Genomic DNA, 16,633 nt, shown 5'->3' with positions numbered 1-16,633 from the left:
GGTGGTGCAGGGTAGGTCCAGTGACATCCAAGGAAGAGGAGCTGGCCCAGGGCCCCGGCACCTCTGTCAGGACCCAGAAGGGCCAGAACTGGGCAGAACCGCACTGTGGAGCCAAGGAAAGGTCGGGCTGGACGCGGCACAGGGACAGGAGGACCCTGACCCCACCCCCCACGCACCAAGTAAAAGCCACTCAAAAAGGGCAGTTTCTCGACTTTATTATTAGCCTGGAGCTCCTCCCTGCCAGCCCTAAGGGCTGGTCCCTGGGCACAGTGAGCAGGATTGAGGTCAGACAGTTTCAGCCCCTGGCAGCATGGGACAGCCGGGCCAAGGGGTCAGCAGGTGCAAAAGTCCAAATGCTGGCACTTCAGGTGTGGCCGGCGCCTGGCCGGGCTCAGGGTGGAGCATGGTCCGCCTCAGCAGTTCATCAGGGCGCCGTGGTCCTCTCCTGGCAGGGGTCCACCATGAGGCTCATTTGGGCCCTGCAGGGGAGCGGTTCCTTCCAAGGTGGCTAGGAGCAGTTAGTGATTCTGGCCAGGAACTGCTGCGCCCACCACTCGTCCAGGTCAATGGGCACGAAGTCTGCGGGCACAGTAGAAGGCTGGGCAGTGACGCTGCCTTCCAGGTCGGTCAATGTCTGTCCCTGTGAGCTGACCACAAGCCCTTCACCCAGGCCCAAATGTAGCAAGCGCTAGGAAAAAGCGGGTCAAGTTCAAGCGCCCTCCCCAATCCCCTGGGGCTAGAACCCAGCAGGGCCCAGGTCAGGGTCGGAGGGAGTGGGGGGGACTCCCTGAGGGCAGGGGAGGGCTCACTCTGCAGCCGGGGGTTGGGGGTCTTCTCCACATACTGCACGGGCCTGGGCCCACTCTCGCCAGCTGGGCCACCACCCAGCTGCCGCTCCACTTGCTGCCACGCTGTGGGGAGAGGGCAGTCGGACTGAGCCAGGGCCCTGGCATCCTGTCTTCCGCCCAGAGCCTGGTGGCCACCCTGGACCCCAGCCCAGAACTGGAGCAGGCAGTCCCCTGGACGGTCATGGGACAAATGGAGAGTCTAGGAAGGGCCCAGCCCTCTGGCTACTCTGAGTCAGGTGGCAGTGGGGAAGAGGAACAGGGGCCCGAGCCACACCCTCGGGCCTCAACGCTACCTTCAGACACAAATCGGACGTTTTCCTCATGGGCCAGTGTATAGGTCTCTTGGGTCCCCTCAAGGGATGGAGACGTGACGGGGGGCCGCCGGCCATTCACCCGATTGAACACGAGCCTTGGCCCCGGGCTGTGGAGGGGGGAGGAGCCAGTCAGCGACTGTCCAGAGCCCAGGTGATGCCCGGCAAAGCTCCAGGAGCAGGTTCAGGCCACACCCCCCCACCCCGGGCCCGGGCCCAGCCCAGGCACTTCCTTGAACTTCAGGGCGGCTGCAGGGGTGGTCGAGGCCGCTCCCCACAGGCCCAAGCCCCCAGCAGCTCAGTTCACACCTGCGGTCCCCAGCCATGTCCCAGATCCCCAGCAGGGTTCCCTGCTCAAGGCACACAGGTGCTCTTTGTCCAAGGGTCTCTCGGGCACCCCTGCTGCCACCTGCATCCCGCCTCCCCAGGACGGGCCAGGCCTCTGGCAGTCCCTGTTCTGACCTAAGCTACTGCCGGGTCACTCTGTCCCAAGCACAATTCTCGGCCGTCTTCTTCCCCCACAAAAGCTTCTCCGTCTCACCATTACCCCCAGTGTGGGAGGAAGGACCCAAACAAGAAGGTGGTCTGAGCCCTTCCCTCTTCCTGGCCGCCCCAGGCTCCGTGGGGATGAGCCCTAAGTGATGGTCTGGCCGAAGACCACTGGGTCGGGAAGGTGTGACTACAACCCCAGCCCAACCCTGCAGGCCCCAGACCAGGCACCGCTGTTGCCCACAGGGGTGGGAATGTTGAGTGAAGAGGCGGTCCCCGGGAGCCCAGGGCTCAGCCTACTGGGTGTGGGATGTCCAGGGAGCCGCTGGGTCTGTCCCAGTCAGCAGGGCCCAGGGCGGTGATGGGCCGCTCCAGCTGGCGGCAGCTGGCCTGGCCCTGCACACACAAAGCCCAGGACGGGGCCGTGGAGGGGGCGGGGCCCGCACCTACAGCAGGAGGTGGGAGCCGGGAGTCCTGGGCTGCACGTGCCACTCCGCCAGGCACTCGCGGTCCCGCCGGCCTGCTCGCCTTCCTGGGCTCAGGTGCCCCACCGCCGCTCGGGGGTCCTCCTTGGCTGAGAGGGCCACTAAAATAAAGAGGAGGGTCTTGAGGGGCACCGGTCCCGCCAGCTCTGGGCCGGCAGGGTCTGGTGGCCCAAGAAAATGTAGAGGGGCGGGGCTCCTCCCAGGCCTGAGCTGCACCAGCCAGGGGGTGTGAAGGTTTGTCCTTGCCTCGGACAGCCCCTCGCCTGCCACCCCCGCCCCCACAAAGGCTGCTGGTTCCAGGAAAGTGGAGGCCGGGCATCAAAAAAGCAAAACAAAAAAGGGAATTGCAGCCATAGGCTGTGAATCACAGGGACCACGGTGGTGGCCTGACCAAGGCTGCGTAGGGGCCCGAGGGGCAGGCGCCCACCTGCCTGCTGCCTGGAGTCATTTACGTAAGGCCCCTCCACAGGCCTTCTGGTGAAAGGACACTGGCTCGAGCGTGCACCTGTAGATGAAGGCCACACTGTGCCTGCTCCCAAGGGTGGTGCCCCCAGGCATGCTCCAGTGCCCCTGCTCAGGCCTACCTGGGTATCTTGTCACATAGTCTCCTCTCCGACCCCTGAGGTCGACCGCCCACCCGTTTTCCAGCCCAGGGCCCCAGACTCGAGAGAGAAGTGACCCGCCCAAAGTCACATGCTGCGTATGGGTGGCAGTTTCAGGACTTAACTGCACACCTGTCTGACCTCAAAGCCCACAACTCAGTAAAACCCCCAGGCCGCCTCCCCCGCCTGCTCACATGACCACAGGTGGTCACGCGGCGTCATATTATTTTCTTTCCAAGGACGGATATCACCTCCACTGATGTTTTCTCTCCCGTCGGTCTCACACTGGGAGCAAGAGCTCCTCAGAGGCACAGACCCCACGTGGCCTGTTCACCACCATGGCCCGTGCCCAGACCCATGCCTGGCTGGAACCCCAGCCTGTATATTTAGCTGGTCAGACACCTGGCACACCTGTAGGGCACCAGGCGTAGAGGATGCGGCAGCGGCCCAGACACGCCCTCTCTCACCGGCCAGTCAGGGTGCTGCAGAGAAAACAACAGGAACGGAGCAGCCGTTTTGGAGGGGGTGGGGGCCCTGAGAAGGTGCAGGAGAGGGGGTAGGGAGGACCCGCAGGCTGCTTCGGCCTCCTGGCAGGGTCCTTTCAAGGCAACTGGGACTGGGGGCAGGGGCAGCTCCAAAAGAGGGAGTGATTTGGGAAGGGAGTGGGCCGGCCCAGCGAGCACACAGCGTGCCTCACTACTCCCTACGCAAGCGGGACACTGAGGGACATGCTCCCTCAGGCCAGGCTGGTCGGCACCACCCTGGCCTGGCAGGCTGCAGTGTGCCCAACTGGCTAGGGCCAGATGAGGACAAAGGTGAGGCCTCCTGGGGGTTTGAAGGGCTCTATGCTGTCTGTCCCGTCTTCTTCCCTAGCACTTGCCAGCTGTGTCCCGGGTGCACCCTGGGCCAGCGACAACGGGCAGATGGTGGTTTAAGTTTCTCCAGGTGGAGCGCCTGGGCCACTTGGGTCCCAGACTGTCTGCCTGGGTGACCAGAGGTGGCTATATGCCTAGGTCTCATTTATTCCTCTGGGCAGTAGGGCAGCTGTGAGGACCCAAGCTGAAATCACAAGGCAATATTATAGCTCAGCCTGGGTCCCAGGAGTCACCCCCCAAGGCCCTGTTCACCTGTCTCCCCACGACACACCTGTGGCTGGCCCAGAACGTTTTCACCACTAAGTTCCAAGTGTCAACCGGCCCCCAGCAGAAGGCCCCCCGGGGAAGAGTCTCGGCCCAGAAAGATCCCCACAGGATGCCCCCTCCAGGCAGGCGCCCATCACCTGCACCCTCCTCAGCGATGCCACCTTGTTTATCTGCTGCCTGGACACACAGCCCTAGTGCAGGTCGCCTCAGGCCTCTGTGGGCCTAGAAGAAAGCCCAGGGCCCAAGCAATGCATAGAAGAGCTGACACCAAAGGCCCAGAGTCGAGACAAAAGAGTAAAAGGCTCAGGTCTGGGAGATGGAGAGGATCTGACCTTCAGGTCAAGGTCACGTGGAGGCCAAACTGACTGGGACTGCCATTCCTGTGGCCACAGGGGTGGTAGGCTGGCAAAACTGGTGATCATAAAAAGGCAGAAAACTGCAGCTTCCAGCAAGCCCTGACCATCTGTGGGAGGCCTCCCAGTGCCCAGCCAGGGTGTTGTGGGTGAAGGGTAGAGGAGAGCAGTGGCCTGGCAGGGCCAGAGGGAACCACGTGCACCCTCTCCCCTAGCCGGTTCCGCAAGGACGGGGCCAGCGCCAGGAGGCCTTCAGGGCCAGCACTCCCGAGGATATTTTGCTCTTGTCCTCCTGGGCAGCTCGCCTCAAACCTCGGCCTTGCCGCCCAAGGTCGCCCGGGGCATGTGAGTCAGCCGCGTGGAGCTCCTCCGATCCAGGAGCTGGTCAGCTTCCTCCCCACTCGGGGTCGCCAGGATCCCACAGGGCCAGCGCGGGTGAGGGGTTCATGCACATCCAGCCCAGCCCCTCCGACCCAGCCAGGTGCCAGGTGAGGTGGAGGCGCCGAGGTGCGGAAGCCAGAGCTGCCCGCGCGGGCGGGGTCGGATGCCCCGCCCCCGCGCCCTCCCGGGGCATGTGGCCGGGTCTCCGCAAACCTTCCCCAAGGTCACCCTCTCTGTGCCGCGGCGGCCGGCCCACGCGTCTCACCTCGACAGGGGCCAGGGTCCCGGCGGCTGCGCCCGCGGGGGCGATGGGGTCGGCGGCGCGGGCTGCCGGCATTTCAGGAGCTCGCCGAGCCTGCTCTCCACCTGCTGCTGCGAGGGACCTGCGGGCACGGGGCGCGTCAGCCGCCGCCGAGGCTGGGCGGTCACTGCGCGGACCCTCCCCCCGGCCGCCCTGCCCGCCCCCGGCCCCTCGCCCCACGCACCTGTGCGGCGCTGCGCGACCAGCTTGCTGGGCCCCTTGGTGATGGTGTACATGGTGCGGACGGGCAGCCAGCCCGCGCGCTCGCCCGGACGCACGCCCTGCCCTGCCCTCCGCCCGGGCTCGCACTCGGCGGGGGCCCAGGGCGCGGCCCCTTTAACCGGCGGCCGGGCGCGGCGGGGAGGGGGCGGGCCGCTACACGCCCCCGGCCCTTAAAGGGCCCGCGCGTACCGGTCGGCCTCGGGGCACGCGGCGGAGGTCGGGCTGTTGGGAGGCCGGCCGGGGCCGCAGTAACCAGCGCCCCACCCCGCATGGCTCAAGGCCAAGGCAGAGGAAGCGTTCTGAGGCCTGGGACGGCCTTCGGGCGCCTGAAGGCCAGGTGAGCCGCGGGGGAGGCGGGGGCGTTGGCAGGCGCTGGGAACGCTCTGTGTGGACCCTGGAACCAAGGCTTGCCCCCACTCCTGTCGGGGAGCTTCGGCCAAGGTGCCTGCGTGGGCCTGGGCCAGTATCAGGGGGCATTCTGGGCCTGTGTCTTGGGACTGCTGGGCCAGAGACCAGAAAAAGTGGGTCCGCCCCCTGGGTTTGGGCAGAGACCCAACGCCCTGGGAATCTCCCTTCCACTCCAGGGGACAGGAATAGTGGGTGCACTCCATTTCCTGACTCAGCCTCCCATGCCAGGGTCCCCACCCAGCTTCAGGGAGGGGAGGCCCCTTATAGACTGGGACCAGTGTGAGGGTGATATCCTGGGGAGAGAGAAGGTGGGTGAGGACGCCCAGTTTGCCTGTTTCACTCCAATTGGAAGGGAGCAGTTACCTCCCACTCCCGCCCTCCTGGAGGCATAGAGGTCCCCCTCCAGAGCTGCCTGGGGACCAGGCCTGCCTGGAATGTAGGGGCCAGGTGGCCTCCCACCCGCAGGCTTCCTTCGTTCTAGCTCACAGGCTGCTCCGAGCTCCTCAGGTTGAGGCCGGGGAACCAGGGCACTCTGGAGCCTGTGAGCCTGAGGACCTGGTGGGCTCAGCACAAGGCTCCCCTCGTCCTCCATTTGGTTGAATTCAATCCTTAACATCTCCCCACCCAAGAAAACACTCTGTCCAGAGTTGTCCAGGGGTCTTGGAATCCACCCCCGAGGCTTGTGTGGCTCCCACGGGGCTCCTACACTGTTCCCACAAGTATTTGAGGAGGCTGAATGCAGCAGGCACCAGGGCCTGGGGAGTCCAATGGGGCCATGTCTCAGTCCGGAGCTGCCACCGGAGGGGCAGTGGCCCTGGAGCAAACGCAGCCCCACTTTCCCTACACTTCCCCTTCAGAGCAGGGCTGAAACAGGCAGAGAGCACAACATGGGGAGTGGGAACTGTGAGGGGTTAGCTCCAGTGGTGGGGGGGGGGGGGTTGTGACATCAGGAGGAAGGCACCTGTAGGGAGCAGGGCTGGTCTCCCCCAGAGATGTCGGCTCAGCCTCGCTGCCCCCAGAACACACCCTAGCTTGGGATGGAGCCTGGGGAGCTGAAGTTTCTGTCCCCAGACTCACTCCCCTTCCCCTAGACTACACTGTCCTTGAAGGCAAGTTGGCTGGGAACCCCCTGCAAGGGGCCGGTAACATGGCCTTTGGTGGAGAAGCTGGGAACCCATCCCCAAGCTGGAGAGAGGCAGCTAGACAGAGGGGTGGGGCCTCACCCAGCACGCAGAACAGCGGCCACCAGCAGCTGGAACCATCTTCCTATAGGGCCTTTGGAGTGAGCAGACACTTTTACCTTGGACTTGGCTTCCAGAAGCATGAGAAAATATTTTTCTGTTGTTTTAAGCCACCCAGTTTGGGGTGATTTGTTACGGTAGCTCCGTGAAACCAAGGGAAGGGAAGCAGTGATAAGGAAATAGGAAGTGCTGGGGGGGGGGGGGGCAGGGCTAGGGAGGAAGCGTGCACCCCCATCGGGGTGGGCAGCAGGGCAGGGGATGTCTTGTTTGCTCGTGGCTCTCTGGGCACTAGAGATTTTATCATGTGGATAAACACTCATTTGGAAAGGTGCCCCGTGCCACAGAAACTTCCACACAGTGGGTGAGAAGCTCAAGAGGGCTGCCTGGGAGCTGAATTCCACCTCAGGACACAAAACCTCAGGAGGCCCCACGGAGCACAGGCCATGGGGTGGGGCGGGGGGGATGACGTGAGAACCAAAGGCAAAGGAAAAATGAAATTTCCTTACAACTTACAGCCCATTGACAAGTCCTTGAAACTGGCAGAGTGACCTTCCTCTGGGAGCTCAGCTGCCTCCATGATGACGCTTTGCTAAGGGCAAAAGGCAACCTTAGCCTGACACCCCCGATCCTATAAGTCTACTTTAACATGTAAAAATTCCTTTGGAAACTGCCCTTGTCTTTTCCTGCCCACGATACATGTTGGCAACCACACTCCAAGCCTATGGCCTGCTCATCTACACCTGAAGGGGTTCATGACTAGGATTTATTGGACAGTAGTAATGACCCTTCCCTAACAACAGCTGGCCCCCTCGAGGTCCTGGAAACCTTGCTTCCAAAATTTCTTAGAGACTTATACTATCTCTAAGCCCCTCCCAACTTGAAAGTACATAATCCATCGCTCCTCACGCCCCCAGTGCAGCTCTTTGTGCCCACATTTCCTATTCCCGTGTTTTAATAAAACCACCTTTTTGCACCAAAACGCATCTCAAGAATTCCTTCTTGACCGTCAGTGCCGAACCCCAACATTTTCTACATCAGGGGACACTTCCAGGGGTCCACCGTTCAGCATTTGCTGGGGGGGCCTAGATCCTCCCAGAATCTGACACACATCCATGACTTTCCAGAAAGTGTGCGTTCACAAGTGTGCACACCAGCCTTCACAGGCATGTGCACGTATTCACCTACACAACAAGCAGGAGAGGCTTCAGGTCTGCCTTCGCCAGGTCAGAGCCTGGTGAGCGCCCAGTGCAGGGGGTATCTCACATGGCGTCCAGCCCGGAATGACAAATATGGCAGGCGGGTATCAACCTAAGGTCAAGTACTGTTGAAAGGAAGACTTTGCTGAGCATTTGGACAACTTCCGAAGCAGGGCCATAGGGCATGGAGGGAGCAGGGACACCGGTCAGTCAGGTTCCCCGCCTCAAGAGAACATCTGGTGTAAAAGAAAGCAACGTTTTCTGCACTTTCAACCCTTTAGACACCAAGTGTGTGGGTTTCCCTCGCCAAGCAGTTCTCTGCAGACATTGACCGGGTGTCCTACGACTTAACTCAATTCTGACACTCTTATCCGGCATTATGCAGACCCCCGGGGCTGAGGGCCCAGTCCCACGAGACCACCCCCTCTTCCGATGCCAGTCACAAATCCAGGCTGTCACCTGTGCCTCTGATCCATCGGCTCTGAGTCGGGGTTCTCATGCCCCCCCCCTTCTCAGCCTCCATAATTTGCTAGAACGGCTCACAGAACTCAGGGAAACCCTCACTCGTGTTTACTGGTCCATCGTCAAGGATAGGACTCTTGGGAACAGGGATGGAAGAGACACACAGGGCAAGGGGTGCGGAGGGGGCTGGGAGCCTCCAGGCCCCACGGGGGCGCGCCACCCTCCCGGCAACTCCGTGTGTCCCTTGACCTGCCCGGAGGCTCCCGAGCCCCTTTCCTTGGGGTCTTTGTGGAGGCCCCGTGACACAGGTGTGGTTGATGAGATCATCGGTCCTGGGTGATCAGCTCGGTCTCCCACCTGCTAATCACAGGTTGGGTCCCCCGGCCACCAGCCCCCAAGGCCCAAGGGTCACCTGCTTGGTGGGAACCCAGGTAAGGTTGAAAGGGGCTTGTCATGCACAAACAGCAGTCTCCTCTCCACGCCCACACATGGAAGGACAAGGAAAATGCAGAGTACACCCAACGTGGCTGGAGGCAAAAGCGCATTCAGGAAAGGAAAGCCGGGGCTGTGAAATGGTGGTCACGTACAGAATGCCAGGGGGCCTGTCCAGAATGGCCAGCCCCACACCACTTCCCCAGCCTAAGCTGCAAGACTGCCATCCTCCCCTGACGAAACCCACATCTCGGCCCCTCCACGACAATCCCAGGTTAAAGCCCGGGTCAGGGCCACCATCTGAGCTCTGGCCAGAGTGACGTCGGGTTTGGGGATCTCACTCGTGAGAAGCTGCCCACCAAAGATAAACTGGCCGGCTGCAGAACAGGGCCCCTAGGAGACACGGGCCCCAAGCCGTCCACGGGGAAAACACCCTTGGACACAACAAATAGGGCTCCGACCCCCTCACAACGTCCGGGGACCCTGGGCTAGCGCTGGTCAGGTCAGCGTCACCGGAAAGCCCCGAGCAGCACAGGACCGCGGGGCCGGCGGCTAGGACCGCCCCGCTCGCCCGCGGCCCCGCTCGCAGGGAGCCCCGCCCACGAGGAGCCCCGCCCCGGCCCCCGCCCCACCGAACGCCCGCGGTTGCCATGGTTTCCACGGCGCCGGCGCGAATCCGGGCCTCAAGCCAGCCTCCCTTAGCCCCCCTCGTTCCTCTCTAGCGCTGGGCGCCCAAGCGACGCCGCGAGATCCCCCAGCACGCGGACCCCGCCAAGATCGGTGCTGCCACCGCGGCTGCCGGCTGCCGCGCGCAGGGGCCGGCCTCCCGCGAGGCAGCGCGCATGCACCGTAGTACTTCTGCGCGAGGAGAGGGTGCGTCACAATCTCTTAAGTCTCGCGGGTAGGAAGCTGGACAACGGCGCCGCTGGTGTAGTGGTATCATGCAAGATTCCCATTCTTGCGACCCGGGTTCGATTCCCGGGCGGCGCAAGCGTTAGTTTTAGTTTTCCCCCATGTCGACTAGACGGACTCGCTGACGACTGCAATTTCAAAAGAAAACCAGAACCGGAGAAGCACCAATTCTAGTGCAGCGCGAACGAGACGATTTCAGAGAACAAGAGCTTTGAAAGTGCCAGAGCGGCCACGGACACCCGGGCGCTGAGCCGATGGTCACCTGTAAACCAGTGACCCCAACTCACTGCCCAGTCCCCTCGGCTTGGCTGCCGCTCCCGGTGCGACTCCCGCGGCTGCGGGCCCCTTAACGCGCTGCGCGCCTCCTCCTGGGAATTGTAGTCTTGGGGGAGGCCGGACCACAGCTCCCGGCAGGGTTCGCGGCGACGGACTACGGCTCCCGGCGGGCCTCGCGGCGACGGAGTACGGCGACCCGCGGGCCGGCTGAGCTGCTGCGATGCTGGTGGCTGCGGCCGCAGAGCGGAACAAGGAGCCTATCCTGCGCGTGCTGCGGCAGTACATGGACCCGGCCCAGCGCGGCGTTCGAGTGCTCGAGGTGGCCTCTGGCTCCGGCCAACACACGGCCCACTTCGCGCGGGCCTTCCCCCACGCCGAGTGGCAGCCGTCCGACGTGGACCAGCGCTGCCTGGACAGGTGCGGAAGGGCTCCCGGAAGGCCGGGTCCCGGCTGGTGAAAGTGGGCGGGAAGCAAGGGCAGGTGGAGCGGGGCCTGTCCCGCTGTCCAGACTCCTCACGCCACCCAGACCCCTCGAAGCTCCCCCAACCAGGTGCTGCCCTTCCACAGCATCTCGGCCACCACTCAGGCTCAGGGCCTGTCCAACGTGAAGGCCCCGCTGTACCTGGACGTGACCTGGGATTGGGAGCATTGGGGCGGGATCCTTCCCCAGTCGCTGGACCTGCTGCTCTGCATCAACATGATCCACATCAGCCCCCTCAACTGCACCGAGGTCTGTGGGAGCAGGTCTGTGGGCCATGCAGCACCCCTCCCGGTGCAGCAGGAAGGGAGCAGGGCGGCGGTCTGCCCCACGTCTCAGATGGGGCACTGAGGGCTCTTTCAGGTGCGTGGGGGAGAGAACGCTCTTCACCGGTGCCCTGTTTTCTCACTCCCCAGGGGCTCTTCAGAGCAGCAGGACACCTGCTCAAACCCAAGGCGCTGCTGATCACCTATGGGGTTAGTGTCCCTGCCGGAGATGATGGGCCTCCCCTGGCAGGCCAGTCCTGACCCTGATCCCAGCCAGTCTATGCTGAGCTCTCCTTTCTGGACTCTCTCATTTTGGTTTCAGTATTTTCGGTTGCTTTCTCCCACCACTGCTTGTCACCGTTAAACCCCACCCGGTGTCTTCTGTCTCGAACTCCCTCCTGGTCACCTGCCAGGCTCCCTGCAACCCCTTGGCTCACCAGCTGGTCCTCAGCTGTCCCCCATCTTGGGGGCGGGGAGGGCTGCGTTCTTTTCTTTGTCTGAGTGCCAGCATGCCAGTCTGCCTGTTTGCTGAGGAATGGCTGACCCTGTGTCTGTGGGTGGCCGGCAGAGCTGTCTTCCCGTCTCCACAGCCTTACGCCATCAATGGGAAGATCACTCCGCAGAGTAACGTGGACTTTGATCTCACTCTTAGATGCAGGTCAGAGCTGGATAGGTGGGGGGCCTGGCTGGGAGGGCAGGTGGGCTGGGTGACACCCCCCAGCCGCCACAACACCTTCTCCCCTACCTCCTTCCCACTGCAGGAACCCTGAGTGGGGGCTGCGGGACACAGCCCTTCTGGAGGACCTGGGCCAAGCCAGTGGCCTGCTCCTGGAGAGGATGGTAGGTGGGAAGGGCCGGGGGCACAGGTGACCTCCCTGGGGACCAGGGGCAGCTGCTCCAGCCAAAACATCTTCCCTAGGTGGACATGCCAGCCAACAATAAGTGCCTGATATTCCGGAAAGAGTAACTTTCTCCCGCATGTTTGTGTCTTCACCAAGACCCGTTCTGGAATAAACCCAGATGCCAGCCCCTGCCTCCCAGGGCTGGGCCCTGGGGGCTGCCCTTGCCTGGTCTGGGGGCTCTTGGCTGGTGGCCACTGGGCTGCTTAGAACCTGGGAATAAAGTGTTTCTTGCTGCTCATTGCTGATGTTAACCGCGCCTGCTCCTGGGGGCATTTCTGGCGGTGCTGGGTGGGCAGGCTGTTGTCTCCAGGGGCTCTGTACTAGGGGTAGGAGGGGTCTGGCCTGTGGAGTCAGGGCTCGGGGGCATCCTGGACCGTGTTGCTCTGCTCCGGCAGCAGAGGAAGGAGGGAGAGCTCAGGGACTGCCGAGGCGGGACCGAGCTGGCTGCCTGGCTCTGCTGCCACGAGAGGAGGTGCCCATCTCGGGCCGGTCATGGCTTGTGCTCCTGCAGGGACATGGGAGGTTCCCGAGGAGCCAGCGCTCCCTCGGGAAGCGGGTTACCAGCCGGAAGGCAGGCTGAGTGGGGTGAGGGTCCCACCAGGAGGTCCGGCACCCGCAGGCCATGAGGTCAGGCTTTTATTCAGCAGGACAGGAAGGCAGGGTGGGCAGACACTGGCGGGGGGGGTGGGGCTAGTCCTGGAAGCGGTTCAGCAGCTCACAGGCCTTCTTCTCGAGCAGCTCCGAGATCTTTTTGACACGCTTCTCGCTCGCCGTGCGGACGTAGCTGCCAGCGTCCAGCACGGCCACGCCGTCTCGCACCTCTCCCATGATGACCAGGGGGCCGTCGCCAGCTGTCACGTTGGGGCAGGGGCAGGTCCAGTCCATGCCGCTCAGCGTCACCTCCAGGTACTTGGTGCCCAAGAACCTGAGGCCCATCTTGTCATCCTTGAGCACCTCGTCCAGGGCCACGCGGGCGATGCCGCCGCCCCCCACCTCGGGCTCCTCCAGCACCTCGGTGAGCCGCCCCACGATGGCGAAGTCGCTGCGGCACAGACTCAGCGCCAGCTTGCTCCGCAGGCGGCAGGCCCGGCAGGGCGGCGTGCGCGGCACGGGGCAGGCGTCCTCGCAGCTCGCGCGGCTCTCGAAGTTGTTGCCGTTGCCCTCGCAGCCGCCGTAGACGAAGGGGTGGCACTGCCGCAGCAGCGGGCTGTAGGCCCAGCGGGGCTCCCAGCCCTGGCAGCGGCCCTGCACGGCCGGCAGCACGCAGGCGTCGCCGGGGCCGCGGGCGCAGGCCCGCTGGCACGCCTCGTAGGTCTCGAAGCCCCGGCCGCCGCCCTCGCAGCCGCAGGCGGGGAAGGTCATGCAGCCCCCGCGCTGGGGGTCGTACTGCCAGAGGACCAGGCCGGAGGGGGCGCCGGTGCAGGCCTGCGCGGCGGGCAGGCACTCGGCCGGGTCAGGGGGGGTGGGCGCCGCGTCCCCGGCCGGCTCCCGCCGGACCACCGACAGCGGGAAGTCGGCCCGCAGCAGGCCCGCGGCGTTGCGTGCGGTGCACGTGTAGAGGCCGGCGTCCTCGGGCCGGGCGTTGTAAAGCACCAGCTGCCCGACGCTGGTGACCACCACGTTGCCGTACATCTGGTCGGGCCGCATGATGAGGGTCTCACGCCGGTTGCTCTGCTTCTCCCAGGTCACGGCCGGCGGCGGGCGGCCGCTGACCTCGCAGTGGAGGCTGGCCGTGCCCCCCACGAACACGGCCTGCGGGGCGGGGCTGCTGTAGAGGGCGGGTGGCGTCGGGGCATCCCCGGGCGTGGGGCGGGCCGTGGTCTCGGGTGGGCCGGGGCTGCTGGGCGGCCAGCTGAGGACGTGCTTGCAGGGCACCACGTGCAGGCGGAGGCCGCGCAGGCAGGCCTCTGCGTCCATGTAGCAGCGGTTGTAGTAGGTGAGGCCGTCGGAGGCACAGGTGAAGCTGGGCTCCTTCTCGCAGCGGTCACGGCAGCGGCACACGGGCTGCCCGTCCCAGATGTCACAGTCGGAGCCCTGCTGTGCGCACGTGAAGCCCTCACAGGAGGCCGGCGGCGTGGGCACAGCCGGGCCGCCGTCAGGGAAGCGGGCCGCCACGCAGCTCCGCAGCCCACACACGTTGGCGCAGCACTTCTCGGAGGCCTGGCAGTCCTGGGGGGGGGGGGGGGGGGGGGGCGGGGGCAGCTCAGTGGGGGCAGCTCAGCGGGGACCCTAGCTCTGCCTGGCAGGCTGTCCAGAGGGAGGGGGGCTGAGCTCCTGCTGCCCCTCCCGGACCTGTCCCCCCTCCCGTGGGAAGCTGAGCGCGTCTGCAGAAGTTTCCCTCCTGTTCTCTACAGTGAGCCACAGCTGCCCGCTGTCTAGGGGGCCGTCACAGGTGTTGTCTCCCTGAGCCTCACTGCATTCTCAGACATTCCCCCTACCAGGCAGGTTTCACCGCAGAAACGAGGAAACCGAGGCCCGGGGCGGGGCGTGCACAACGTGCTCAAGGCCACCGCAGGGCTGCAGGGCAGAGGTCCCGCATGGCCCCCTGCCTTTCTGGCTTGCTGGTCCCAGGGTGCGGGCAGGTGGGTTCGGGGAGCGAGGAGGGGGCTCTTAATCTTCAGACACATGAAGGCGCAGACTGGGGGTGTTCCCTGGGGCCCTCGTATGTGCAGCAGCCCAAAACCAGCAGCAGAGCGTGGGGAGCCTGAGGATTGGGGCCCAGGATTGGGGCCGTAGTGCAGCTGCTGGGTTCCCCCTCTGTGGGCAAGGCCTGGGTGCAGGGGTAGGGGGCAAGCCGCCAAGATGCCCTGAGCCCCCCACCCCCACCCCCAACGAGGGCCGGCGGGGGTGGTGCCTCTGCTTACCTGGTCCCCGATGCACTCACGCTCACAGGTGCTCTGGGCATCCACCCACAGGTTGGGGCTGAGCTGGTTGGGGCACACGCCTGGGTGGCTCCTGGGTCCTGGCGGCAGGCTGGCCCCCAAGGTCAGCCCAACCACGAGGAGCGGCAGCAGGAGTGGCCTCGGGGCCAGCATGGGGACCGCCAGGACAGGGGGTGGGGGATGTGACCACCAGTCCCTCCTCAGGCCCTGCCCAGCCTCCTCCCTGAAGGCATCTGCCTCCCCAGGCCTGTGGTCGCTGCCCCTGCCCTCCAGCCCCCAGCTGATCCTGGGGCTCTCCCCTCACCCCCAAGGTCTAAGCCCACAGCAGATGCTTCGTCTCAACACCCCAGTTCGAGGGGCTGGGTAGGTTCCGGGCCTCTCCCAGCTCTGAGTCTGTGCGTGCGGCGCCAGCCCCTCCCCTGCCTGGCCCCTCTGTGGTCAGCGCAGGGCAGGGGGTGGGGAGGGGAGGAGAGCTGGGGAGGGGCCGAGGCCCAGGAGCACAGAAGACACTGGCCGCGAGGGTCACCAAGGGGCGGAGAAGGACCAGAGAAGGGCTGGCTGCGGCGGGAGGGGAGGGGAGGGGACACTGTAACTGGAGCCCCTCCTCCCTCTGGGCGCTGGGCTTCGGATGGAAGGGCCCTGGGATCAAAGCTGCCTCTCAGACCCTCCCAGCCCAGGTCAGGGGACGGGGCCAGGCTGGCCAACCCCCTCGGGCTCTCCAACCTGCCCCAGCTGTCCAGGGCCTGGGTCTCCCCCAAGCAGGCCCAGGCCAGCCCCTTCCTTAGATTTATTTCTTCCAGACAAGACAGAGGCACAGGGGTACCGTGTTCAGCCCAGCAATGAGTAAGCATTCTGTTCCTTCCCAGGAAAAACTCCACAACCTTCTCCTGGGAGAAGGGTCACGACCTGCCAACAGGTCTCGGGGTCAAATTGAAACCCTCTCTAAAGTTAGTGGTGACGTCCCTGAAGCACAGGGGTGCACAGCGAGCTCGGCCTGGGCCTTTCCATGGTGACCCTCAGCAGATGAGGGTTGGGGGAGGCCAATGCAGGGCTGGACTTTGCCCCCGCCCCCAGGATGGCCCTGGTCCAGGCTCTTCCACAACTGGACAAGGCACGTGCCACCAGAGTGAGGTCCCGGGACGACCAGCAGGGAGGGAACTGTGTGCCCCCAGTATGGCCCCCAGTCGCACAGGCAGCAAACCCTGCAAACGTGGCTGGTGTGAGCGAGGCACTGAGTGTATCTACTTGGACGGAGTTGAATTTCAGTGGTTGTGGCCCCATGCGGGGCCAGTCCCTAGCGGCCAAGGCCACCTAAAAAGCACCCTGGAGATGGGGGGGGGGGGGGCGGTTTCCTGGGAGCCGCACAAGCGCCTGGGAGGAGGAGCCTTCCCTCAGACGGGTACGGAAGCCCCTCCCTGGCAGGGCTGGCAGGGAGAGCTAATGCAGCAAAACAGGACAAAGCCGCTGGAACCCGCCCTTCCAAACCCTTCCCCAGGGTCTGGGGCCCCACGAGCATCTGCTCTGAGATGGGATGGAAAACATCCCATGACCCCACGTCTGACCTTATGACCTAGGAGGCAGAGTAATAAAAGCCGTGTCTGGTCAGCGTGAGACCGGGAGACGGCCCAGATACGGAGAATGCATCCTGGGGGACTGTGGGCACGGGGTCCAGGACGGTCCCTCAGAGCTGCGGCCAGAGGCCTGGGTCCCCGAGCGCGGGGCTGCCAGGTTCAGAGTGGTCGTTCCCAACCCCCCAGCGCCCACCACAGCCCTGGACTGGGCCTCACGCACTGTCGCCCGGTGGCTTTCTGGCGAGGGCGCCAACTCCAGGCCCGGGTAGTGCCGTGCTGAGCGCTGGCAGGCGGCGATCCCGAGTCATCCGCTGCATCCCTGGCTCTGTGCCCACCACCCTCGCAGGCGGCGGAGCGAACTCGGCAGTTAGGCCCTGGCCCCACGGACATCGAGGGCGTTCCTACCCTCGGAGGCAGCGCGGCACAGAGCGTCTCCGTCGCACCCGTCCGGCCCACCGGGAAAGGCCGTGCGG

At 64.5% G+C, this 16,633-nt stretch overlaps 3 protein-coding genes and 1 non-coding gene across 6 annotated transcripts; 2 read left to right on the top strand and 2 right to left on the bottom strand.

Moving 5' to 3' along the window:
* Positions 1 to 198: 198 nt before the first annotated feature.
* MCRIP2 (MAPK regulated corepressor interacting protein 2) lies at positions 199 to 6,253 on the bottom strand. 3 transcript variants are annotated; one of them, XM_019437309.2, is made up of 5 exons: positions 5,097 to 6,253; positions 4,877 to 4,994; positions 2,095 to 2,234; positions 810 to 911; positions 199 to 579 (listed from the first exon to the last, which is right to left on the bottom strand). In XM_019437309.2, the coding sequence occupies exons 1-5, from the start codon at positions 5,146 to 5,148 to the stop codon at positions 509 to 511; spliced, it is 483 nt and encodes a 160-aa protein (XP_019292854.1). In that variant the 5' UTR covers positions 5,149 to 6,253; the 3' UTR covers positions 199 to 508. The 3 variants fall into 3 exon arrangements, with proteins under 3 accessions (XP_019292854.1, XP_019292855.1, XP_019292856.1); XM_019437310.2 differs by lacking the exon at positions 2,095 to 2,234 and adding an exon at positions 1,142 to 1,269 and having other exon boundaries at positions 5,097 to 5,303; XM_019437311.2 differs by lacking the exons at positions 810 to 911; positions 2,095 to 2,234 and adding an exon at positions 1,142 to 1,269 and having other exon boundaries at positions 5,097 to 5,350.
* Positions 6,254 to 9,792: 3,539 nt separating this feature from the next.
* Positions 9,793 to 9,863, top strand: TRNAG-CCC (transfer RNA glycine (anticodon CCC)). Its single transcript has one exon. It is a non-coding gene; the product is annotated as a tRNA-Gly (tRNA).
* A 349-nt stretch (positions 9,864 to 10,212) lies between these two features.
* On the top strand, positions 10,213 to 11,945 carry METTL26 (methyltransferase like 26). The gene is made up of 6 exons (XM_019437313.2): positions 10,213 to 10,478; positions 10,629 to 10,791; positions 10,956 to 11,015; positions 11,396 to 11,463; positions 11,567 to 11,645; positions 11,725 to 11,945. Exons 1-6 carry the CDS (start codon positions 10,282 to 10,284, stop codon positions 11,770 to 11,772), a joined length of 615 nt encoding a protein of 204 aa, XP_019292858.1. The 5' UTR covers positions 10,213 to 10,281; the 3' UTR covers positions 11,773 to 11,945.
* A 326-nt stretch (positions 11,946 to 12,271) lies between these two features.
* Positions 12,272 to 16,625, bottom strand: WFIKKN1 (WAP, follistatin/kazal, immunoglobulin, kunitz and netrin domain containing 1). The gene is made up of 2 exons (XM_019437321.2): positions 14,572 to 16,625; positions 12,272 to 13,876 (listed from the first exon to the last, which is right to left on the bottom strand). Exons 1-2 carry the CDS (start codon positions 14,740 to 14,742, stop codon positions 12,398 to 12,400), a joined length of 1,650 nt encoding a protein of 549 aa, XP_019292866.1. The 5' UTR covers positions 14,743 to 16,625; the 3' UTR covers positions 12,272 to 12,397.
* Between the last annotated feature and the right edge of the window lie 8 nt (positions 16,626 to 16,633).

The sequence above is a fragment of the Panthera pardus genome, unplaced genomic scaffold (genome assembly GCF_024362965.1).
Source record: "Panthera pardus isolate Hobbes unplaced genomic scaffold, ASM2436296v1 HiC_scaffold_4, whole genome shotgun sequence".
NCBI classification, from domain to species: Eukaryota; Metazoa; Chordata; class Mammalia; order Carnivora; family Felidae; genus Panthera; species Panthera pardus.
The sequence above is the reverse complement of the archived record's forward strand: the minus strand, read 5'-3'. Positions and strand labels throughout refer to the sequence as shown.